Source organism: Enhydra lutris, unplaced genomic scaffold (genome assembly GCF_002288905.1).
Source record: "Enhydra lutris kenyoni isolate GAN:26980312 unplaced genomic scaffold, ASM228890v2 scaffoldscaffold60, whole genome shotgun sequence".
Lineage (NCBI taxonomy): Eukaryota > Metazoa > Chordata > Mammalia > Carnivora > Mustelidae > Enhydra > Enhydra lutris.
The window spans coordinates 4,381,484-4,407,104 of NW_019154144.1; the positions used below are offsets into that span (position 1 = coordinate 4,381,484).

At 38.6% G+C, this 25,621-nt stretch overlaps 1 protein-coding gene across 1 annotated transcript in view; it reads left to right on the top strand.

Annotated features, from left to right (window-relative positions):
* LOC111158548 (FRY microtubule binding protein) overlaps positions 1–25,621 on the top strand; it is a 266,086-nt gene that overhangs the window by 120,081 nt on the left and 120,384 nt on the right. The window contains exons 12-17 of the mRNA XM_022520645.1: positions 4,021–4,124; positions 4,595–4,703; positions 6,390–6,476; positions 13,074–13,245; positions 14,583–14,715; positions 18,504–18,611. Coding sequence (XP_022376353.1) covers positions 4,021–4,124; positions 4,595–4,703; positions 6,390–6,476; positions 13,074–13,245; positions 14,583–14,715; positions 18,504–18,611 — 713 coding nt within the window. The remainder of the gene's footprint in view (positions 1–4,020; positions 4,125–4,594; positions 4,704–6,389; positions 6,477–13,073; positions 13,246–14,582; positions 14,716–18,503; positions 18,612–25,621) is intronic.

A 25,621-nucleotide genomic window follows, 5' to 3' on the forward strand; every position in this document is an offset into this window, starting at 1 on the left:
TAGATACCACCTTACACCAGTTAGAATGGCCAAAATTAACAAGACAGTAAACAATGTGTATTGGAGAGGATGTGGAGAAAGGGGAACCCTCTTACATTGTTGGTGGGAATGCAAGTTGGTGCAGCCCCTTTGGAAAACAGTGTGGAGATTCCTTAAGAAATTAAAAATAGAGCTACCCTATGACCCTGCAATTGCACTACTAGGTATTTATCCCAAAGATACAGATGTAATGAAAAGAAGGGCCACCTGTACCCCAATGTTCATAGTAGCAATTGCCACAGTTGCCAAACTGTGGAAAGAACCAAGATGCCCTTCAATGGATGAATGGATAAAGATGTGGTCCATATATACAATGGAGTGTTGTGCCTCCATCAGAAAGGGTGAATACCCAACTTTTGTATCAACATGGACGGGACTGGAGGGGATTATGCTGAGTGAAATAAGTCAAGCAGAGAGAGTCAAGTATCATATGGTTTCACTTACTTGTGGAGCATATGGAATAACACAGAGGACATTGGGTGAAGGAGAGGAGAAGTGAGATGGGGGAAATCAGAGAGGGAGAAGAACCATGAGAGACTGTGGACTCTGAGAAACAAACTGAAGGTTTTGGAGGGGAGGGGCGTGGGGGGATGGGTGAGCCTGGTGGCAGGTATTAAGGGGGGCTCATACTGCATGGAACACTGGATGTGGTACATAAACAATGAATTTTGGAACACTGAAAAGAAATAAAATAAAATAAAATGGAAAAAAAATTGAAGTTAAACAGAAGCCGGCACTATGAATTGTTTAAACTAGAGATCTCTGTTAATCTCCTTAATAAAGCTTAGGTGATGTTTGCTCTACCCCATCATGATTCACAGTATGAGATAAGGCACATGAGAGAATTTTGAATGATACACTATGCAAAATATAAAATACATATACTAATAGAGAGAAATTAACAAAGGAAGAAACATCTCTACTGGAATGGAAGCTCCCCCAAATCAGAGCATGTTTGCTGCTAGATCCTGGTGCTTTGTATGTAATAATAGTTACTATGGACAAGAACAGTGCTAAATATCCTATATGCACTAGCTCATTTAATTCTCAATGTTCCTATGAGGAGCTTCCCTGAGGCTGACCACACCACTAATAAATTGCAGAGCAAGGATGGATTCAAGCCCAGGCAGTGTGTGCCTAGAGTCTGCATTTAACCACCATGTAAGCACATCAGAGACATTTGCTAAGTTGGAGGGATTGGAGTAAGGATAATTAGAATTCCCCAAGTTGTTTTTTGTTTTTTTTTTGAAGATTTTATTTATTTATTTGACAGAGAGAGATCACAAGCAGGCAGAGAGAGGAGGAAGCAGGCTCCCCGCTGAGCAGAGAGCCTGATGCGGGGCTCGATCCCAGGACCCTGAGATCATGACCCGAGCCGAAGGCAGTGGCTTAACCCACTGAGCCACCCAGGCGCCCTAGAATTCCCCAAGTTTTTTAATGACAGAATATTTTAAATGTAACTTTATCAGTTTAGTAGTTTACTTAAAGTTCATTTATGTAACCAAGCATGCAAATAAAACACGCAAATTATAATTCTTTATATATCAATATATGCTTTAGAAAGTTGTGGTCTTTTCTTCCTACAGCTGGAAAAGTAGTTATAAAGCTTATCTGAAAGAATATACATGGAAAAATATCTGATAAAACCCTTTAAAAAGAAAAAAAATCTAGTGGAGGATGGAAGATAGTCCATACCAGATAATGAAACACATTTGTTTTACTTTTTTTTAAGTTCTTATTTAAATTCCAGTTACTCAACATAACAGTATAATATTGGTTTCTGGTGTACAATATGGTAATAAAACCATTTTAAAGCCTCAAAACTTAATGTGATATTAATTGGCCTGTGAATAGACAGACTAATAAAACAAACTCTAAGAACAGACCTGAAAGCATATAGAAATCTAGAATTTTATAATGATCATACCAAAAATTTATTCTATTTCTCCTAAATCTAAAAAAAATTCTTAATTGCTTTTTCCATAGAATTTATTTACATAAATAGTCTAAAAATGAACTTTATCTAAACACTTATGAATTCTATAAAAATCAGTATCTAAATTATCTACACTAAGAATAAAAGAGCTAAAGCAATTATGACAAGATAAAAAAAATAAGTAAGGGTGGAAAAGTCACATAAAAGCAAAAAACCTATAAGAAAGTTTAAATGACATTTAAATACTGTTCAGCACACATTTATCAACCCCCTGAAGAATGCTGGGAATTGTAATAGATGTCAAGGTAAACAATTCCACTTCCTTTCGGACATCTAAATAAGGTTGTATGCTAGAGGTTGTATGAAGGTCAGAAGACACTCAGGACAGAATAATTAGCTTTAGTGGGATGGGGTTGAGGACTGGGGAGGAACCAAAGAGCCTGCACAAAGGAGGGACATTCAAGTAGACTGTGAAGGGGTAGGGTTCGCCCAGGGGTGCTTGAGTGGCTTAGTTGGTTAAGCATCTGCCTTCGTCCCAGGTCATGATCCCAGGGTTCTGGGATGGAACCCCACATTGGGCTCCCTGCTCAATAGGGAGCCTCTTTCTCCTTCTCTCTCTGCCTTCCGCTACCCCCTGCTTATGCATGCTCTCTCTCATCAAAGAAATAAAATCTTTAAAAAAAAAAAAAAAAAGATGCAGGAGGTGAGAGAACCCACTCCTGATATGGAAATGGAATGAACATGGCCTAGCTAGAGTTTAGGGAGCTTGTAGGAGACTAGAAGAAAGGGAGGCAGAAACTACATATTGATCGGTCAGTTATGCCTTGCCAAGAAATGTTGCCTGGATCCCACAGGCATCAGAGAAACCACCCAACCCATGATTTTTAAATCAAGAGGAATATAATTAGGGTAAGATGGACAGTGGGGAAAGGATCAATTCTTTCCTCTCTGGCTTGTTATTGCCTGGAAGCCAGCAGCTCTGCCATAGCTGGTCTCCCTGCCTCTGCTCCTTTCCCTACACTGTATGCAGGATCTTCTTCCGTGGTCTCCTTGATCTTATTGGCGTCCAGTCACCTCATAAGAACCCTGGTCTCCTTATTAATCATGGCAAGTTGGGTCCCACATGTGAACCCTGCCTTCCTCACAGGCCTCATCAACCTCTACTCTTTCACCTGGCCCCATGCACTGATGTATGAATTGTTCCCAGGTTCTCAAACATGACCCATCTTCTCCAGCTCTCTTAGTTTCCAAGTGTTCCCTATTCTCATCATCTTTCTACACTGTTCACAGTTTCACACTGTGCCAAACACAGGACCTGGCCCACCGTAGCCACTCAGATGTTTGGTTAAATGCATAAATGAATGAATTAAAGTTCACCTGAGTTTTCATCTGTCCCTGGAAATTTTTCCTGACCCTCCTTGAGTTTTCCATAACTTGCCCTTCTTTCCATTCTCTAGCTCCTCTCCCTACCAGTTTTTTCTACTGCCTTAAGAGTTGATTGCTTATTATCTATCTCCCATCCATCAGAGGTTGTGAACAACTTAAGAAAAGGGATTATCTTTTATTTCTATATCCCATGTTCTAACACACTGCTTAGTATACATTCATTTCCATAAATGTTTATTAGTAATTAGATGAGGACCTGGGAAGTTTGGGGAATCAAAGCAAAAAGGGCATAATCAACTATAGAAAGAGAACATTGATTCTCTCTTAATGCTAGAGAATACAGGTCCCCTAGGGCTGGAGGAAGAAGACAATTTCAAGCATTCATATGGCAAAGGAGAGAGTGACATGATTTCCCCCTGAACTACTCTGTCCTGCCCTCATGACCATTTAGATCCCTCCTCATAGATTATTTACCCAATGGGCACCTGAAGTCACATACCCCACAAGTCCCAAAGGATTCAGGTGCCTCGTAGGGGCCCTGCATGTTTAGGAATTCAGAAAAAGTATTCTCCATATATTACCATTTAATCTTTTTTTTCCACTTAAGCTTAATTAAATCTTAAATCTAATGCTATCTTACATCCTGGTTTCTGTCATAGAATAAAGACCCCAAGATGGCTCGAGTTGCGCTGGAATCTCTGTACAGATTACTTTGGGTTTACATGATTCGAATTAAATGTGAAAGCAACACAGCCACTCAGAGGTAAGGAGCTGGTTTTGGTTAATTAACTACATCCCTGAGTTAATGGTAACCATTTCTCAGCCAATGAGGTGATTTATTTTTATTGCTACCTATACTAACCAAACTAGTAACCATTCACAGTTGACAGTTTCTAAAAGATCTAAGTGGTAAAGACATTTTCAAGCTTTTCTTAGTTATTGCTCAGCAGCCGTTACAGAAATTTCAGCCTCTACCGGGATCAAGAGGCTCCATGTCCAAGACTGCATTCACCATGTTAGCAAAGCAAATGGCTTTTATTTTCCAGCTGCCCTTAGTTTTGCAGAAAAACTTTTCATAGAGTAATTATGCTAATGAAAAGGGATGAAGTGGTTTGTTTTCTTTTTCCGAACTCTCTGATACTTAGATAAGATGAAACATCTGCCATTTTCCCTTACAGAACTGGAGCTCAGCCAATCTTGCTTGTCTTCTCTTTTTTTCTTCCTATCTTTCAGCCGTCTTATAACCATCATCACAACACTTTTCCCCAAAGGGTCCCGTGGTGTGGTGCCAAGGGATATGCCTCTGAACATCTTTGTGAAAATCATCCAGTTCATTGCCCAGGTAATGGAGAAGCTTCTGGCAGTGGGAGTGATCTAATTGCCTTCAAGTAGCCAGTCTCTTTCCTAGGAAGTACTACCAGATGAAGAGTTTAAAGTAGTATCTTATGTGTAAAGAGTTTTCAGAATGGTTTTGTAAGTGTTTTCACACATGGCTTTTTTTTTCTTTTTTTCTTTCTTTCTTTTTTTTTTTTTTTTTTGCTTCCAAACAAATAGTGATGTGTACGTCAAATGTTTTCAGCATTTGACAAATGAAGGAACTGAGAGACAGAGTTTGAGTGAGACATCTAAAGTCACAGAGCCTATTAGCAAAAGGGTCTCTTGACTCCTAGTCCCTGTTTTGTCGTGATTCTCAGCTCTGGATTCTGCAAGTCAGAAGGAAGCAAGGCGTGTGATGTTTGGAGGAAATCAAAAGATGATTTTGTGAAATTTGAAGAGTAAATAAAAATATTCTTTTACCCTGTGAGAAAGAAGAATGAAATAGGAATATTAGCATTTCTTAAGCACTTACTCTTTGCCAGGAACTTTTCTAAGAACTTTGCAGGTATTAATTTCCTTAAAAATTGGGTCTAATAATAATAAACGTGGTTTTTAGTATTTAGTTTACTTTATAGACCCAAGATTTTTACTTTTAAAACACTTTGTGGGTGAATTGTTATATTCCAACTTTGACTTCCTTACCATTTACAGAACAAGGGGAAAAGATCATTATTCCCATTCATCCTCTGCCACAAGCCAGCTCCGTACCCTTCACAAGTCAGAGAACCTCTTTCTTCTGTTTCTTTATTTGTAGAATGTGGGCGAAATGCTTGCCCACTGTACTTCAGAATGCCATGTGGATAAGGGGAAATTATAGGCATGAAATTACTGTTAGGTACAGTTGATACTGATTTAAAGATGGAAGGTTCAGTTGTTACTTCACAGACGACTTAATATTTAATATCTCTGTGTTTGGTATAATGAGATGCCTCTGTAATATGTGCACTTAGGGAAAAGACATTCCTTGCTTTGCAGGCAGATGAATTAATGTGATTTTTCTGCATATAGTTATCACATGGCTGAGAATGTACTTTGATTATTCTGGACTACGTCGTGTAAAATGAACCTGTCCTATCATAGTGGCCACTGTCTCCAGCTATTAGCATCTGTCTTATACTTCCCTACTTAAGTACCATTGCATATCTTATTTGTTGATAATTGATTTCACTTGCAGAATTGTCCATTAAAATATAAGCCAAAAGATTTGAAATGTTAGAGGATAGGAGAAAATGGTCATTTTGCAGTGGTATTTTTAAAAATACATTTTAAACTGAGTTTCAAGAAGTTATCAGCGTTTGCTACACAAGGAGGAAGTATTGAGACTGTGGATAAGCCCAGACACTCCAGGTGTTTGGGGTTTTCATTTTGGGGGGATTTTTGTTTTTGTTTTGTCATTAGCCATTCCATGCTTTAGGGGCTAATTCCACATATTATATAATGAAAGCATCCTTGCACACCCCACGAAAACAGGCGGCTTCACCCAAGCTTCCAGTGGGCACGGTCTTCCTACCGGGTCTCTCTTGATGCATGAAATTGAGCAGTGTCTTGCCTCTTTTAGCAGCCACCTGTTTGGTGCTTAGAATAAAAATAGACATTTCGCACTGAACTTGTATTTTAACATCTTTGTTTTGTTTTCTCTTTTTCACTACAGGAACGTTTAGATTTTGCAATGAAAGAAATTATTTTTGATTTTCTTTGTGTGGGAAAACCAGCAAAAGCTTTCAGTCTCAATCCAGAGGTATGAATGATCCTTTTATGTACTTCCAACAGCGCATGTATGGACAGAGCCACACCTTTACTTCGCAACTTTGGGGAATAGGACAAAGGACATTTCTCTAAAAAGTCTTCTGTTTGTTTCTGTCCATGATATGTGACTAAATAGTATGGATAATGGAATTTCTGAAGTCAGGTTTTGAATGAATAGACTTAGAATGATGGTAGGTGGGTGTGCTACCATATTGGGTTCTTGTATAATAGAGTAAACCTCGCCCCAAAGAGATAATCTGCCACTCCAAGTCAGGTCCATTTAGTCAGTACTTATTTAAATAGTCAGTTACATAACTATTTTGATGCAGATTAACAAGTTGAGTATTGCGAAGTGATGAAACAGAGAAGAATGAGTACATGAAATAATAAAATACTAAAATCTAGTGAAATTGAATCAGGTATGAATATATGTTTCTGTGACAGCATCACACCTCAAGGACCAGACAGATCATGGAAATAATGGGTATGACACACAGTTGGAGTGACCTATGCAAATGAAAAGCACATTCAAGTTTAAACTTTATTTTTTAATGTGTATACTATGTAGTGTATTTTATTATCCTTCCCTTAATCTATTTCATTGTTTAAAAAATTGTGTTATGTTAGTCACCATACAGCACATCATTAGTTTTGGATGTAGTGTTCCATGATTCCTTGTTTGGGTATGACACTCAGTGCTCCATATAATCCATGCCCTCCTTAATACCTATCACCCTGGGCTCACCCATCCCCCCACTCCTCTCCCCTCTAAAACCCTCAGTTTTTTTCTTGGAGTCCATAGTGTCTCATGGTTTGTTTTTCCCTCTGATTCCCCCCACTTCATTTTCCCCTTCCTTCTCCTAATGTCCTCCATGCTATTCCTTATATTACACAAATAAGTGAAACCATATGATAATTGACTTTATCTGTTTGACTTGTTTCACTTAGCATAATCTCTTCCAGTCCCTTCCACGTTGATGTAAAAGTTGGGTAGTCATCCTTTTTGATGGCTGAGTAATACTCCATTGTATATACAGACCACATCATCTTTATCCAACACTGTGGACCAACAGAACTGTGCCTGGCAAGCTGCCTCTTTGCAGTCCTTTCCCTATGATATTGTAGAAAGAACACTGAACCAGAAGACAGCAGTATTAGATTTGTACTTGACACAGGCTCTATCACTTTTACTAGCTATATGACATTTATCTCTCTGAACTTTAGCTTTTTTGCCAATAGAATGAACAAAATACTTTTCTACATCACCTCATGGAATACTTATGATATTGTGACACTACAAACTCTTAAGCCAAAAACAAAACAAAACAAAAACAAACCATAGAAGTTTTGTTGTTATTATTGTTTTAAAGAATGTTCCTATCATCACTCTGATATTGTCTGGCTTGTTCATTTTGTCAGTAAAGATAGAGACTCAAAATCAGCAGCTGGTTAGCAGCAAAATGAACCAGGTCTCCTGATTTCCCTATGCTTCTTCCCACAACAGTCTGTATTCTCTTCTTGGTGCTAAGGTTGCCATGTATCTAGGGATACATGGAGGAGCCCGAAAATGGGAGTCTGGGAGTTTTTGTCTGGTGTCCAAAGATACAGCAGTCTTATGAAATGGCTGCAGCCAGGGTCAGCAGGCTAAGGGGAGAGGGACAAAATCCAGGGCATTTGGGCTGGAATAAGACCCAGGACCCTGTGGTAAAGAGCCTTGTCTGGCTGGGAAGTTTCTCAAAATATTTTTCACTTCTCAGGAGTCATAGCTTTACTGTCTTCAACAGTCCTCAGAATTTCCAGGTTATTAGTCTAAAAATAACATATTAAAAGCTACCATCATTATTGCCATGTATAAAACTTACCCTTTGTTCTTCCCTCAAACTCTTCAGTCAGTGATTAGTTACCCTCTTTGTGCAGAGCAGTTGGAAATTTGGGGGTTTTAATGTTCAAAACTACAAAAAGATGTTTGAGTATCTTCTTCCATTTCTCTTGAGCTTGTAGGTTTATGGGAGAGTTTTTTTTTTTTAAGATTTTATTTATTTATTTGACAGAGAGAGACCAAGCAGGCAGAGAGGCAGGCAGAGAGAGAGAGAGGAGGAAGCAGGCTCCCCGCCAAGCAGAGAGCCCGATGCGGGACTTGATCCCAGGACCCTGAGATCATGACCTGAGCCAAAGGCAGAGGTGTAACCCACTGAGCCACCCACGCGCTCGGTTATGGGAGAGTTTATCAGTAGTTGGTAATTAGAAGCTTCAAGGCATATTTATGACCCCCCCCTCAATAACACACACAAGGGGTAGAATAGTCTATAAAGCAGACTCACACACTTGATCCAATATGTTTTAGGGCACAGTTTCTCAAGGGATATATGCAATTTGTGTCTTAAATAATGTTTTGGAAATAGCTTGTGGAACAAGGCCTGGAGATGTAAAGGATTCTCTTACTACAAAGTCTATAGTGTCCCACCATTTTACAGTTAAATAATTTCGAGTTACATGTCTCATTTTAGTTCAGTCTAAGATGGTTTCCTATATGCATCCTCCTCATCATAAGAATTTACTCATCTGTGAGAAGTTTCTAGGTCATCCATTTCTCTCATTCTTGCCTTGACCTAAAATAACATGGACCTGGGGTCCTAGCGAGTCCCAGAGGCAAAAAGAAGAAATAAAAGGCATATGGAATGGGAATGAAGAAATAAAACTCTCTTTATTCACCAACAACATGATTGCCTATGTAGAAAATATCAAAGAATCTACCGAAACCTACTTAATTAACAAATCATTTTAGAAAGTTTGTAGGTTACAAGATAAGTATATAGGGACTTCCAAGCTGGCTCAGTCAAAACAACATGTAACTCTTGATCTCAGGGTTGTGATGTTGGGTGTGGAGCCTACTTGAAAAAGAAAGATAAATATATAAAATCAATGTATTTTTATATTATGGTAATGAAAAATAGAAATTGAACAACTTACAATAGCAATGAAAACAAAAGCTCAATAAATCTAACAAATTATGTGTAAGGTTTATATACTGAAAACTAAAAAACTTTGAGAAAAATCATAGACAACCAAAATAAATGGAGAGAAATACTGTTTGTAGACTGAAATATTTAAGATTGCAAAAAGCTCAGTTGTCCCCAAATTAATCTATGTATTAAACTCTAATCCCAATAATAATCCCAATTAAAATCCCTATAGCATTTTCTGTAGAAATCAATAAAATCATTCTAAAAGTTATGTGGGAACTATCAGGAGGTAGAATAACCAACATAATTCAGAAAAAAAAGAAAATTGGAGGACTAGCATGTCCTGGTTGCAAAACTTACTATAAAGCTATAGTAGTATCATTCTGGCAGAAGAGTGAATGCAAAGACCAATGGAACAGAATAGAGAATCCAGAAAAAGATCCATGCATAGATGGTCAATTTATTTTCAACAACATTTTCAAGTTGTTTCAATGAATAAAGTGTAGTCTTTTCAATGAATGGTGCTGGCCCATCGGATATCCACTTGCAAAATAATGAAATTCAGCCCATAATTTGCACAGTGAGCAAAAATTAAGTCAAAATGAATCATAAACCTAAATGTAAAATACAACATTGTAAATCTTCTAGAAGAAAACACAGGATAAAAATCTTTGTGACTTTGGTTGGGTGAAAATTTCTTAGGACACAAAAATCATAAATTACAAAAGAGAAAAATTGATAAACATCAAAATTAAAAATGTCTGCACTTTAATAAATACTGTTATTAAACATAGAGCCACTGACTGGGCAAAAATACTTGTAAAACACATATTGATAAAGCATTTGTACCCAGAATATGAAGACCTCTCACAATTCAACAGTGGAAAAATAAACAACTCAGTTTTTTAAATGGGTGAAATGAAGAGCCTGTTCCCCAAAGAAGAAATACAAATGACCGAAAAACTTATGAAAAGATGTTCCACATTGTTAACCATTGGGGAAATGCAAGTTAAAACCACAGTGAGATGTGCTGAGAAGGATTTAGAGCATTTGGAATTTCATACTACTTTGGTGAGAATGCAAAAATACACAATCATTTTAGAAAACAGTTTGGCAATTTCTTTTAAGGTTAAATATACACTTACCATAGGATCCAACTTTTCTACCCCAAGGTATTTATCCTGGAGAGATTAAAACTCCAAAAGCCCAAAAGGGTGTGTATGAATATTTATAGCAACTTAGTGACAGCCACTAAAAATAGGAGAGGAATTAACGTTCAACAACTAGTAAGTGCATAACAAGTCAGACATCCTTAATACAGTGGAATACTATTCAGCAGTGAACAGGGACACATTACTGATTTTGCAACAGCATCTCAAAAGCTTGACATTAAATGAAAGAAGCAAAACACAAAGGCTATGTATTGTTTGATTCCATTCTGGAAAAGGCAAAACTATCAGGCAGAAATTAGACAATGATTGTCAGATGCTGGGTTGGTGGGGGGGTCCACTGACTGTAAAGAGGCACAAGGGAACTTTCTGGGATATTGGAAATAATTTTATATCTTGACTTTGACGGCAGTTTTACCTGACCATATAGGTTTCTCAGAATTCAAAGAACCATACAACAACAACAACAAAGTGTGTGTTACTCTGTGTGAATTATGTCTCAATAAACTTGAGAGATTCTAGAGACACCTGGGTAGTTCAGTTGGTTAAGCCACTGCCTTTAGGTTAAGTCATGATCCTGGAGTCCCAGGATTGAGTCCCGCATAGGGCTCCCTGTTCAGCAGGGAGTCTGCCTCTCCCTCTGACCCTTCCCTTTCTCATGCTTTCTCATGCTCTCTCTCTCTCTCTCTCTCTCTCAAATAAATTAAAAAATAATAATAACAAATAAAAATAATAAAAAATAGAGATTCTAACCTACAGATATATAATTACCAGCAAGAGCACTAATCCTCACCATAGCCCTGAATGATCAATAGGTATTATTACCCTCCTTTTACAGAAAGGAAGCTGAAACTTGGACTTCGGAAAGTTAAATAATTTCTCAAGACCAGACAGATAATAAAAAGGGAGCAGTACAATGCAGAACTATATAAAATACAAAAAGGAATTGTTTATGAAGTCAAAAATATGTGTCCCAAACTATCCCACCTTACTTCTGCCCTTAGTGTTATCCTGAGAGAAGGAAAGCTGAGACAACTGGCTGGGGTGGTTCATAAACTGGTTATACCACTTGCAAATAATTGAAGCTTGATCATTTACGTCAATCCATGGCTCTTCTACTGATATTACATTTCCTGAGTTGAACATTCTACTTCCTCACCCAAAACATTGCTGTGTCTTGAGAAGAATACACAAGCCTAGAATGCATTTCATGAACTACTAAAATAAATGAGGAAATGAATGGACTTTCATGCCCAGTTAATTTTTTTAAAGTTAGTGCTCTTTCATTCTAGAAACTGGGGAGAGAATATTATTAAAGGCTATAAAATCAGAAAGTACACATTGCATCAGTACAAATGAGCAGGAGAAATGTTCAAGTCCTAGCTGAAATATCCTCTTTCCTTGGGGCCTGAACAGTTTCAAAATGAATAGAACATTATTTTTTGTTATAGAATATAATCATATACCACAATATAGACAGTTTGGACAAACCTGAGTTGGACGTTTGGCTTTCTACCTACTTTCTACACCTGACAAATGGGAATAATTATAGATTCCTAGCAAGGCTATTTTAAAAATGAGAGTTAATGAACAGTTCTAGATACCTTTTAGGGACTCAGTAGATTATCTTGTTGATAGTAATAAGTTTTCTGCTTTAGATAGGAGCCTACTTTGGAAACTTAATACTTCCTATAATATGTTTTCACATATTACTTGATAAAAATATGAGCATAAATGCATTACACGTGGCTGTTAAGGAAGTACAGATGTTTTAGTACCTTCTGACATTTTAAGACATTGTCACTGGTAGCAACTATCTCACTGAGTCACCTCTCAGAGCCAATATTATCCCTTACCTGAGCCTGAGGAAGACAATGATCTGGTTCAGAATGGCATTTCTTCTTTTAAGCCCATGTGTTTTATCAATAACAAGTTCAGCGGCATGGAATTTTTAACTTCATTTTCAAACTTGCCAGTCTTTTTGAATCAAGAGTCATCATCCCGCAATTCAGAGGAGACTGTCTGTGTTTTGTGATTCACAGTTGGAATTCTTGTTGTTTTCATTCAGTCTTTGTGAATTAACACATGTGGCTTCTCTCTCCATCCAGGAGACATAAGTCCTTTGTTTACCTCAGTTTACTTTAGCTGCAGCTGCTCCAGAAGATGGCTGCCTTTCCCTTTGAGGTGCACCAAAACAGCATGAGTATGATCATCTCAAACATATACCCTCCAAGTAGGGCGAAAATCTTTGCTGGTTTTCTAGTGGTGCGCCAACAAACAGTGACAGAAACATAATTTTAGGTTCGTAGGTTTGACCTAAAGTCGTGTGCCTTTTAAATTACTTTCTCATACTAATGTGGATAGCAAGCCATGCTAAGTTCTCTCAAAGACTGATTGTTTAATGCGACTACAATAATTGGGTTTTTCTTTTTATCGTGAACACGTTATCTCTTACAGAGAATGAACATTGGTTTACGGGCCTTCTTAGTAATAGCGGATAGCTTGCAGCAGAAAGATGGTGAGCCGCCCATGCCAGTGACAGGAGCTGTTCTCCCTTCAGGAAACACATTGAGAGTGAAGAAAACCTATTTGAGTAAAACGCTAACTGAAGAAGAAGCCAAAATGATAGGTGGGTCTCAAAGTTGTGTTAAAGCTGGGCCTTGTGAAGTCTTTATAATGATCAGAGGATCATTACCCTCAGTGAGATACACTGTTAAAAAATTTTAATATAGAAGTAACTGGTAAGACATTCCAACATTGTTTTGATTGATTCATGATGTGCTTTGTTTTACTGCCCTTTAAACTTCCTGGTAAACATTTTGCCATTTAAATGTTAGACTTTTATCTTTGGTCTTTTCAAATTCCTAATATTGATTATCTACATTTTACAGTAAATTTCTAAGCCATCTGTATCCTTTGGTAGATAACCCTGTTTATAAAGCAACCATATAAATATTCATTTGTTAGTTTGTTCCTTTTTTATAGTTCCTTTCCTTCTTTTTTTTTTTTCCAGCAAAATTAGTTTAATCTGTGTTTTAAACATTCCAGATCCCACACACTCCAGGTTATATTGTGGGTTTAGCCCACATGAGATTATTTTCTTTTTAGTTTAGCTATTTTAATCCAAAGAGATGATTTCTTCCTTGTTGAATCCCTGAATTTAGAAACCTACCACAACCTTTGTTAAAATAATTATTATGTCAAAGACCCTAGGGAAATTTGAGGAGACTTCTTCACTTTAAAATATTTATCTTTAATTACGCAATGCTCAAATGAGTTCAGACAGATTTAATGGATAAGAAATAATCATTAACAATTATTTCATTGGAGTACAAATTTTAAATACAGAACAATTTGTTTTTCATTTGTATTACACACATAAATATATAAAATGCATATATGTACATGAACTACATAGGCTATACATATCTTTCATAGTAGAACATTGACACTGTAATTAATGAGAACAGTAAAAATACCATAGTTAAAATATATTTTCCTTCACTTTAAAATTTATGCTGTGAAGTCATTTTTATCTTAGTAAAAAACATCCACACATATGTTTCAGAGAATAATAGTTATTACAATCTGAACCCCAAATGAGAATTAATTTTTATTTATGTAATCAATAACGATGGTGAATTTTCTTGTACTACCCAAAAACATAAAAATTCAAAAGTCAACCTTTTTATTTTCTCTTCATTTTAACTCTTCTAGAAAATATTTCCCTCTGAAGAATTAGAATTTCTGTTTATTAAATTCAAGTGATTATTTGGTGCATATCCACCAAGTCCAGGACAGTATGCTAAGAGTTCTATGGAAAAGGGATTGAATTAGGATCTGCTTAATGAAGTCATTGATCCATAGATGGTCTTCAGTAAAAACATGTCATAAAGGATGAACAAACTAGGATTTCATTCCTTGATGGATTTAGTCAAAGATGTAACTACAATGCACGTTTTCCAGGCATGTCACTATATTACTCTCAAGTACGAAAAGCCGTGGACAACATTTTAAGGCACCTTGATAAAGAAGTAGGAAGGTGTATGATGCTAACGAATGTTCAGATGCTAAACAAAGAACCCGAAGACATGATCACGTGAGTACAGTGAGGACTATGTTGTTAATTAGCCAGAATGTACCAGCAGAGATTTCTCTCATTTATTCTTCCCACATATTCTGTATTTGTTCTCCTCTTCCTAGCATCAGAGTTCTATGAAGTATTAAGGATAGTAAAAATGTCCTTTGACAGTGTTTGACTAACTCGAAAAATAAAGTCAAACCTGAGATTGATCTATTTCACATATGTCTCAAGTATCATTAGGCCAGTAAGTTCAAAAATGGACCCCAAGTCTGTTTCACTGGTCCACATTTTCCAGAAGGGAGATTTTGCTCCTGAGGTCCATCACAACCTGTGTGCTATGGTGATTTCCCCACTTTACAGACATTCCATCTTTATAAATCAAATTCACTTGTGTCTAGTCACTGTACCTGAACTGTGAGAGTTAAATGTGCCTAATAATCTCTATGCAATCGTGTCATAGCAATACTGGATCTTTAAAAAAAAAAAAATTGTAGTTTTGAATGTAGAAATCAGATGTTCTTAGCCAAAATCTAAGATGTAGCTTTGTAATTAGAGCTCTGCAGAAGAGACTCATACAACGTGAATTTGCTGTTTTTGGTTAATGATGGCAGGAACTAGGATTAGGTGATAAGTTTACATTTTAAAAGACTTTAGACTTTGTTGTTGAACTATGAATTAAGTTATATTTGGCACCTGTGGCATAATTTCCCTAAAATGTAATGGGGAAACTTTCCTTTGTTCCTCAGCATCTCCAGTTCCAAAAACCACAGTTAGTTGAAATGTTGTTACCTATACAGGGAAATTCATATTGTGGGTGTGTATTTTTATTACAATGGCAGCATGTGAAAAATGAAGTATGATGCAACAATACATGATCAGACAAAGTAAAACATACAAAATTATTTTAAATGCACATTTAATACTGTTATGCTGAAAATTAAATGCACATTTAGCGGTATATAAAGTTAAAAGGTAAACCCCCTCCTCAGAGGTCCACTTGATATCTGCGACTATTCCTTGACTCAATGTGATTCCTTCCAGAACTTTCCCTTTGTCACAATATGTGTACACAATATATATACACAACATTTGTACACAAATATATGTACATATGCATTTGTTGTTCAAAAATGGGATTTTACAATGCATATTATCCTACAGCTTGCCATTCATTTGCTTTAAGTGATCACATTTAAATAAATCACAAAAATTGAAGTTGACAAAGATGAATAACATTATATGTATTGTCTCCATCTCCAGTTCTTACCTCACATATTGCCAGATTGTCAAAGTTTAACCCCATTAGTACATACTAATACTAAATACTAATACTAAAGCAATTTTTAATTGATAATGTAAAAGATATAAGAAATGTTTTTAAAACTTCTGCATTATAGTTGTTTCCCCTAAAATTAGTAAAGAAAGGCTTTTAAAGGAAAACGATATTTACGATCAAGAGATCATATGAGAGGGTAGTTGGGTTATGGACATTGGGGAGAGTATGTGCTATGGTGAATGCTGTGAAATGTGTAAGCCTGATGATTCACAGACTTGTACCCCTGGGGTAAATAATGCATTATATGTTAATAAAAATATTTTTTAAAAATGGGGAAAAAAAGAGATCATACAATAGGGTCAGGACCAAAACAATATATTCAAACTTTTTTTTTTTTTAATTTTAACCAATACCTTGTACTTTTTCTAAGATGATTCTTTACTTTTCCCTATTCATCTTAGGGTCCCCAAATGGGACTAGGAATACTTTCCTTGCTACATTTTAAGGTGGATGCCTGAGTGGAGAATAACTCATTGCTACATTTCCCAAAGACAAAAAGAAACATTAGAGAATCATAAGCATTTGGGAGGAGACAGTTGAGGTCCACACCATACTAACGGAAATCATCTTTGGAGTTGATAGTCAATCCTTCACTTTCCCATATCCTGCTCAGGGTATAAACTTGAATGTTAGCATTTTATGGTTGCACCATTTCCATTCTTCATCCCCTTTGTGGCACATGCTAGCAAATAATAACAGTATCTGTTCATAGAAATTCTGCTATTGGGGGTTCACTTCCTATAAAAGCCCATAAAGGGGAGCCTGGGTGACTCAGTTAAGTGTCTGACTCATGATCTCAGGGTTGTAAGATCAAGCTATGCCTGCGACTCTGGACTCAGTGGGGAGTCTGCTTGAGATTTTCTCTCTCCCTCTACCCCTCCCCCACCTGCTCATATGCACACACTCTCTCTCTCTAAGATAAATAAGTAAATCTTTAAAAGCCCAGAGGGCAAGGACTACAGTAGTAAAAGGAAATAATGCACCCATTAGAGTTTCTAATCTAGGCTCATTTTATCAGCCTGGAAGCCTGGCGGAATTTGCCTTACAAATTCAGGTCAGTGGGGTCACCTGTTTTCCAACAAATAATGCCAGCTGCTTAAAACATCTGGTGAGCAAGCCAGGAGAACTATTTAAACGACTCACCATATTGCAAATGAACAATTAGGAGCCATCCCTAGGTTCTAACTCAGTACAGCTCTTTGAGGATGTCACCTGAAAACGTCTCGTTTCTTCAGCTGATTATAAACCAGTGTGCAATAGCTCCTTCTCCAGTCCTCATGCACTCCATGCCAAAAGGACTATGGAAAAGGAGAGAAGATAATCCTATAACTTTCTGCAAAAACAGAGTATTTGAGAAGTCAACATATATGTGTTATTTTTCACATAAGCAGTTTTGTATTCATTCCTAACAAAGTTAAACAAAGCCATGCTAAAAAGCAGAATTGCCATCTGGTTATGGAGAGGGCAGATTCCAGTTGCTGTGTTTCTATTCTGACCACAGTTACTATTCCAAGAAAGAATGACTTTATCCTACTTTGCATTTTCATCATTGTCGTTGTGTCCTACAATAGCATTAATTTCATGACAGTTTTATATTTATTCTCAGAAGACTGAATTATCAGAACTTAAATATGTTGTTATATTTCACCACTTAGGTTCTTGGAAGGATATGATGGGTAGTGTAGTTTTTCTTGATAAAATATGTGGTTAAGGGTCAGTTACCTATTTGAACAACTAAAAATCGAAATGCTTTGTCATAAAATGTAGTGGTCCTTCAGATTTTACAACAGAATGTAGAAGATATTAATTATCTTGGCTTCAAGCATTCATATTCCCAAGGCAATGAAAAGAGGGAAGGAATCTCCATAGAGGTCAGGCTCATCAGAGTAATTTTAAAACTCAGAATTGTGTGCACAACTATATACATTTCAGGATTTTACTTGACATTATGAAAGACTTATTTTTGGAAGCACTTAATTTTTTAAATGACAGCAGGGACTCCAGAGGACAAGCATAACTTACTAGGGAGAGAAGCTTCTAGATGTCATGCTTGTTAGAGGCACCATTCCTTGTATCCACTAAAATCCTATTTTTAAATGCTGAGTGTAGGAATGACTGCACTGTATTTGTCACACGTGGGTACATTTAGGCATGTCAGTGAATTCAGTGGTTTAAGTGCAGTTCACAGGGACCAAACCCCAGGGAAACTGGCTGAATGGCAAACTGTATGGTAGAATGCTGTTGACATTGGCATTTCTCCTTTTGGATATATACCTCTAAGATTCAAATCTTTGTACATTCTCTTAGAACTGGCCATGCTCTAAAGGTCATAAACATTGAGAATAATATACAGCAAACACCATACAGTGATTCAGAAGGCATGGATTCTAGTCTTTTTTCGCATATTTGATTGATTTTTTTAAAAACTTTTTGTAGCCTTTAACCTATGTTTGTTTTCAAATTCTAGGGGTGAGAGAAAGCCAAAAATAGATCTTTTCAGGACCTGTGTTGCTGCTATCCCCCGACTGCTTCCTGATGGGATGTCAAAACTTGAACTTATTGACTTGCTGGCTAGGTGAGAACTGCTGTAGGTGTATTTGATTAAATTGATTGTAATCCTTTGTCATGATTCCTTAAAAAAAATGATTATTAAAAATTGACAAATATTTACTAAATGAGGCATTATTCTAGGTACTATGTATAAGCAAGGAGGAATTTTAAAAGTGTATGTTTTTCTCTCCATGTTCAAGGGGGCTTAAAATCCAATGTAGAAGCAAATATATGAGCACATAAGGTAACTGGCAATCCAAGGCCTGAAACTGTACAAACTAATGGCACAAAAAGTGTGATATGTGAGTTCAGTGGGTAGTGGGATTACTGGGGACTGAGGAAGTCAGCAGATCAGTCCTGGGAGAAGGTGAATCTTGAGATAGGGCTCAGAAAGGAAAAGCGTACCATGAAACACAGAGATGCGGCCAGGAAATGAGATAAATCTGCCTGGAGAAGAGTTCATGCAGGGTCTGATTCCCAGTCTGACGCCCACAGAACCCCAGAGGGCCAAGAAGGTGGGAAATGGGGATCCTTAGCTAATTTTAGTGCTTCAGAAAGCTGCCAAAAGTCATATATATATCACTCTCCCAACATTGTCCATGAGAATGTGCAGTCCAACTAGAACCTCAAGTTAATTTGTTTTAAGTGAAATTATGTTGTTATAGTGAAATAAGTGTCATTTTTCTCATGTTGATAAGAAGTTCTAGTTGACAGTTATGTGTATCTTTAATTTAAAATCAAAAGTGATATTACTTAAAAGCAATTTAGAACGTGAAATCCTTAGAAACATGGGGCATTTGAATGGAATGGTATGAAGAACAAAATCACCCTTAATTTGAAAAAAAAGAGAGAAAAAGGGAAGAAAACGAAAGGAAGGGAGGAAAAGAGGAAGGGAGGGAGGGAGGAAGGAAAGAAGGAGAGGGAATTTAGAAAGTCAATGATAATAAGACCTAGAAATAAGACTGGGGAGGTAGAGACACCTGGGTGGCTCAGTCAGTTAAGCATCTGCCTTCAGCTCAGGTCATGATCCCAGGGTTCTGGGATCGAGTTCCATATTGGGCTCCCTGCTCAGTTTCTCCCTCTGCCCCCTCGTGCTCTCCCTGTTCTCTCTTTCTCTGACATTTAATAAATAAAATCTTTAAAAAAAAAAAAAAGACTGGAGAGGTAGATTTTCAGCTAATCTTTTCTATAGCTGAGGCATTTGGACTGATGCAGTTTTAAGAGAGAGAATAATGCGATAAAAAATATTCTAGGCCCTTAATCTGATAATGGTGGAATAGAGGAAAGCCAAGAGAAGGATAACAAATATTAATGCATTATGCATTAGCTTGTGTACCCACATTCCCTAGCCCTTTTTGGAGAGCACCCTTCCCTTCAGTATCCAAACAGAATAACCCAAGTCCTGGTCCCATGTGACTACAGACCACCAGTGTCCGCCCCACGGCTTCCGAGTATCTCCACGGAGCACCACACTCCTGCTCATTGTGGTCACCATGCCTTCTGCGCTGGATGGCCAGTTTGGATTCCTGTTGATCACTCTCTCTGGTCCTTTAATGTCATTTGTAGCCTACTGCCCTCCAAGCGTAGACACAGATGCCCCTTTCTTCCTGCCAGTCACTGCTGGCACAGGATGGGGCTGGCTTGTGAGGATGACTGGAGATCCATTACTTTGAAAGCCACTGTTTGAAGCCCTGGTACTCTCTGACCACAGCCATCCACCTTTTTTGCTGGCTTTGGTCACTGCTACGTGTAACCTCTCCTTTCCTGTCATCACCAACCTCCATTCTGTGCTTCCTTCTCTGTCCCATTCCATGTTTGGGACATATTTTAGATTATGAATTTAAAAGATTGGCAGCCTAGACTGCTAATTTGCCTCAGGCTAACAACCAGAATGTGAGCAAAGAACACAATCACTGGAAGTAGGGAAGCAGCGGAAAAGAGGGAACCATAAGGCCGGATCACAAAGGGACTTCCAGCTCTGGGCAAGAGGACCTAAGGAGGAATGAAGGGTAGATTCCCAAAGGATAAGAAAAAAGGTTATTTGGGAGTGAGGGAACCTCAGGAAGAAGAGGCTAAGATCCTATAATATTGAGTCTCCCAAGATGCTGGCAAAGCCAGAGAGTAAGGAAATGCTGAGAGGCAGGTGTCAGGTGCCAAGGTGACCCAGAAATGTAAGAGCAACCCGTCGCTGAGCCAGGGGTGACAGGGGAGGGGCTGGGTGAGTAGGAGTCTAGTATGCACAGGAGAGGGGATGCTGAGTGAAGGGGTTGGACATAGCAGTGAGAAATTAAGGGACAGAAGACTGCTCCTCATGGCCTCTGAGCCACCAGAGAATGGCAGAACACCATGTAGGAGATTTGGAGGAAATAGCAAAATCCGGGAATGAAATGGAATGATTTGGAAATCCTGAATTTTGCCTCCCTGCTTTTGCCACTTCCTAACCATGTGATCTAGGCAAATTATTTAAGCCTTCAGTTTTTTCCCTGATAAAATTGGAATAATACTGGGGCACCTGGGTGCCTCAATCCTTAAGTGTCTGCCTTCAGGTCAGGTCATGATCCCGGGGCCCTGGTGAATTTGGCTCCGACTCAGCAGGGAGTCGGCTTCTCCCTCTCCCTCTGCCCTTCCCCTTGCTCCTGCTCTCCCTCACTCACTCTCTCTCTCCCTCTCAAATAAAGAAATAAAATCTTTTTAAATAATTGGAATAGTATCGCCTATTTCATAAGATTGTGGAGAGGGCTACATGTCACAGATGTGTGCTTTGGTTAATCCAGGGAAAATGTGTCAACAGGGAAAAAGTTATCAGTTAAATTGAAGCAGAAGGAAAGTTTGCTGATGTCGGTGAAGTTTTAATTGGGGATGATTATGTGTACTAGGCCTTTGAAACACTGAGTTTTTTAAATGTCACGCAGCATTCAGGTACAGTCTGTGACACTATTTTGCTGTGACTGTGTGGGAGATTCGTACTTCTGGATCACTCTGATCACCGAATCCAGTGACGCCTTGATCTGCAGAAGACCCTGGTGCCAGGCATGCCAAAGGGAATTCTGTTAGACATGGTTGGAATGTCCATGCTATTTATGGCGCATCGTGTTTATTATTATGTACATTCTTACAAAGCTCAAAGCAATGGGGACTGTTTTTATGAGGGGAAAGAGCAAATAAACATTCTTGAGGGTTCAAGGCTTAGAAATCAAGAAAATGACTGTGCTTATATGGCAAGCCTGTGAAGAGACCTTTTCCATAAACTTTAAAAGAAGCCAGAGGCTGTTCTCCTCAAGGGAGAGATAATGGAGGGCTCGACCTACACACTGGGTCCTGTTAACCTGTGAGAAAATGAGTCCCTTCAGATCTCCTTGAGAGGGTCAGAGGAGAAAACGGAGAAATTCAACAGCAGTAAATGTGGGTTTCCAGCCTATAGTATTCTTTACACTGTGGGGACGTAGTCCATTCCCGTTTGGACCGAGTTGACTCTTGAGGCAATATACAGTCTAGTCAGAGAGGTATGAGACCTTTTAGTTCAGATGCTTCATGGTTACATCCTGCAATACATTGTTACTGCAGAAAAACTTGGTTTTCTTTATTAAAAGATTTTATTTGAGAGAAGGAAAGGGCACAAGCCAGGGGAGGGGCAGAGGAAGAGGGAGAAGCAGACTCCCTGCTGTGCAGGGAGCCCAATGCATAGCTCTGTCCCAGAACCCCAGGATCGTGACTTGTGCCGAAAGCAGATGTTTCACTGACTGAGCCACCCAGGTGCTCCTTGGTTTTCTTTATAACTGGCAAAATAAGACCAACATTCATGTCAGTTCTCTGTCCCCATGCCCCAGCTCAGTCCCCTGAATAAGGAGGGGATATGTCCCTCAAGGCCCCTTCCCAGCATTTCAGGTAATGTCTAAATGTCACAGACACTCTAACCTCAGACTTCTGTTCTCTAACCTCAGACTTCTGTTAGTGTGTTTAGCATGACACTGTTGTATGGAATGAAATGGCAAACCCCTTTCTCCAAACTACTACATTTCTGATTTTTTGTGTATTGCTCTGCCCACTTTAATGGCAGCATGTGAGGAATCTTTCTCCTTAGGCTCCATGGAGACTCCACAGGCCCTCCTGACATCACAATAAGATCCCTGGGGAGGATTTCCTTCCTGCTCTCACAGAGCCTGCCCTTCCCCGTTGTCTGGGTGCTCACGAGGTTTTCCACATAGAAGGGAGGTTACTTGTGTCTTTGGGCGTAGGTATCATTTTTCTCTGACTGTCCTCCCAGATGTTTCCTGCTCTGTCCCTTGACCACAGGAAGGACCTCTCCCTCAAGAGTCTACAGGCTCCCGTCCTCTGTCGCTTCCCACAGCACTACCTATGCACGGAGGGGTTGCTGTTCCATGTCTGCCCTCCTCTTTCCATAATTTGTCATGAGGTTGTGAGAATCAAATAATGCACATAAATCACTTCACATAGTGCCTAGAACACAGTAAGCTCTCAGCAAATGTTAGTTATTATTTTTAGGCATCTTTACATTTGAATAACAGATGATGCCTTGATGTACAATGCGTTTTCCTGCACAGTATGTTAAGAAAGCTGGGCACATATTTATTCCTATTTTCGGAGAAGGAGATTTGAACTTCAGAAGAGGAAAGTCGGTTGCCCAAATGTACAGAATTTTCCTGCCACCAAATGGCAGTGAGAAATGTCATTGGTTTGATTCAAAATGGGAGATAAACACTTTTTATGCAGTGTTTCCTTATAACTTGTGGCAATTTATGACAGTGCCTACAGAATTCCACAGTCTTCAGTGGTACCCAAAAAATATTTGTCATTTGCCATTTACCATTTGCTTTTCAGTCTAGGTCTGTACGGTGGAAGGTGGCTGGTTGTTCTGAGTGGCTTACTGAGAACTCTAGTCTCATTGCGTATATTGCTTCAATAAATCACTTTTTAATGTATTTTATTTTAATTGAGTACAGCTCAGAGCACTGTACGTAGATGGGAGTTCACTCTTTGATATCTGCAGAGAAGACATTCCAACCACTTCTGGTGAACTATTCCAAAGGCTAACCGTCCACCTGTCAGCAGATCCCTCCTTTTGGAAACCATTGTCTCCTGGGCTTCACTTTAAACCCTTTTCTCCCTCTGCTGGCCTTGGTGATACTCTAGCACAGCTGGTTCCTTACCTCTTCCTAATAACCTTTTGTTTATCCTGCAACAGTCCAGAAAAGGCTGTTTCTCCTAATGGATCTTTTTCTTCTGATCATGGTACTGGATTTGGTTTGTGAATTTGAAATCACTCCCTTCTGATTCGTGCACCTTACACTATAAAATTATTCAGATGTACTAAGTTGCTCCCATGTGACTCTGAAGCTCACCTTGATGAAAGTGCTTTTCACTGAGAGTCATCTATAGAAGCTTGTTCTCTAAAATATTCAGGACCATAGATAGCTATGAGTATAATAAATAGAAATAACAAACTTAAGATGGAAAGATGAATTCAAGTGTTTTTTTTTATAAACTAGCATTTTTGTTTGTTTGCTTTATAAACTAGTATTTTTAAGCCATGGGCTGCAGAATGACTCAAGGGTGCATCTACTGTTTTCCCCCAAAGGGGTGGCCTTCAGACCCTTTACCCAAGCTTCAACTCAGATTTTGTGCTGTACTTAAAATTTGCTGGGAAAAAAATAGAGCTGCTGATTAAAACACAAAGTTTGTAAATTCCTGCCATAGACAGTCCTTAATTGGAAGCTCAAGGTAAAGACCTCTATGTTTTCCTCCAGCAACTGTAATCCCATCCCTGTAAGAGCTCTAGACTTAGTGGGCTAGGTCTAACCTGAAGAATCATCTTAGATCATCCTTCTTGGCATCTTCCTAGAACATCACTTGCTTTTGGGACAGGAAATATGTTTTTCCTGACTTGATATGTATCTGCTCATTAACAAGTTTTTGCCCGGTTTCTAAGTGTCAGACTTGGACCAATTAGTGTGCTTTATGCTTTAGAGAATAAGAAAGGTATTTGCTTTTCAAGTTTTGAAATTGTGTTTATTCAAAAACATAGGACTGTACCAGACTTGTTTAGATTAAGGGTTAGAAGTCATTGGCTGGCATCCTGGACTTTGAGGAAGTTCCTGTACAGTCTGGGTCCAAGTGTTTTCTTCCCTTCACTGAGGATACTATCTGCCCTCTTTGTGGGGGCCCCAAGTGACTCAGCCATTTTCTTCTCTGACATTGAACACCTCCGGGCTGCTGAGTGCTGGAAACTCTACCTCCTCGGTATCTTTGATCTGTCTCCCTTTCTCACTACTTCTCCGCCTTGGGTCAGCCACCCACCTGGCCCCCACCTATTGCCTGACACTATAGTGACCTTCTAGCTGGTCTCTGCCCACACTCTGGTTGCTTCTCCAAAGCATTCTCCATATTCCTGCCTAACTTTTTTTTTTTCCCCCAGGTGTGAAGCTAATCATGTTATTCCCCTGTATCTTTCAAGATACAGCTCATTTTTTCTAACAATAGCTACCAGTTACTAAGTGCTTGCTACACACTCAGTGTGGTGTTACACACTGTATGTGGGTCATCTTCATGAACCACACAACAAGTTTGTGAAATACAAGTACAATAATTGTCCCCATTTCCCAAATGAGGCTCTGAGGCTGAGAGAGATTGACTAACTAGCACAAGGTCCCACAGTTAGTAAGCAACAAGTGGCAAGACACTGAACTGGATATTCTGATTCCAGAACACACACCGTTAACCCCTTCCCTGCTGTATTGCTTCCCTGGGTGGCCTGTAGACCCTTCCCCGAGCTGCTCCTGCTTCCTCTCCAGCATCATCTCCCCCCTCGCTCCTGCAAGCACCCCACCCAATAGACACGGCCGTACTGAACTCTGTATCTGAAGGATTGTGTGTCTGAATCTGAGGAGATTGCGAAAATATTTGTTTCTTAAGTAAATGAATAAAAGAATCTATAAAACATGTTAGCTGATGGTTCATACTAGTGTCATGATTTAATTTTATTACAGTATTCTAGGTTATACCACTAATACCCTGGTA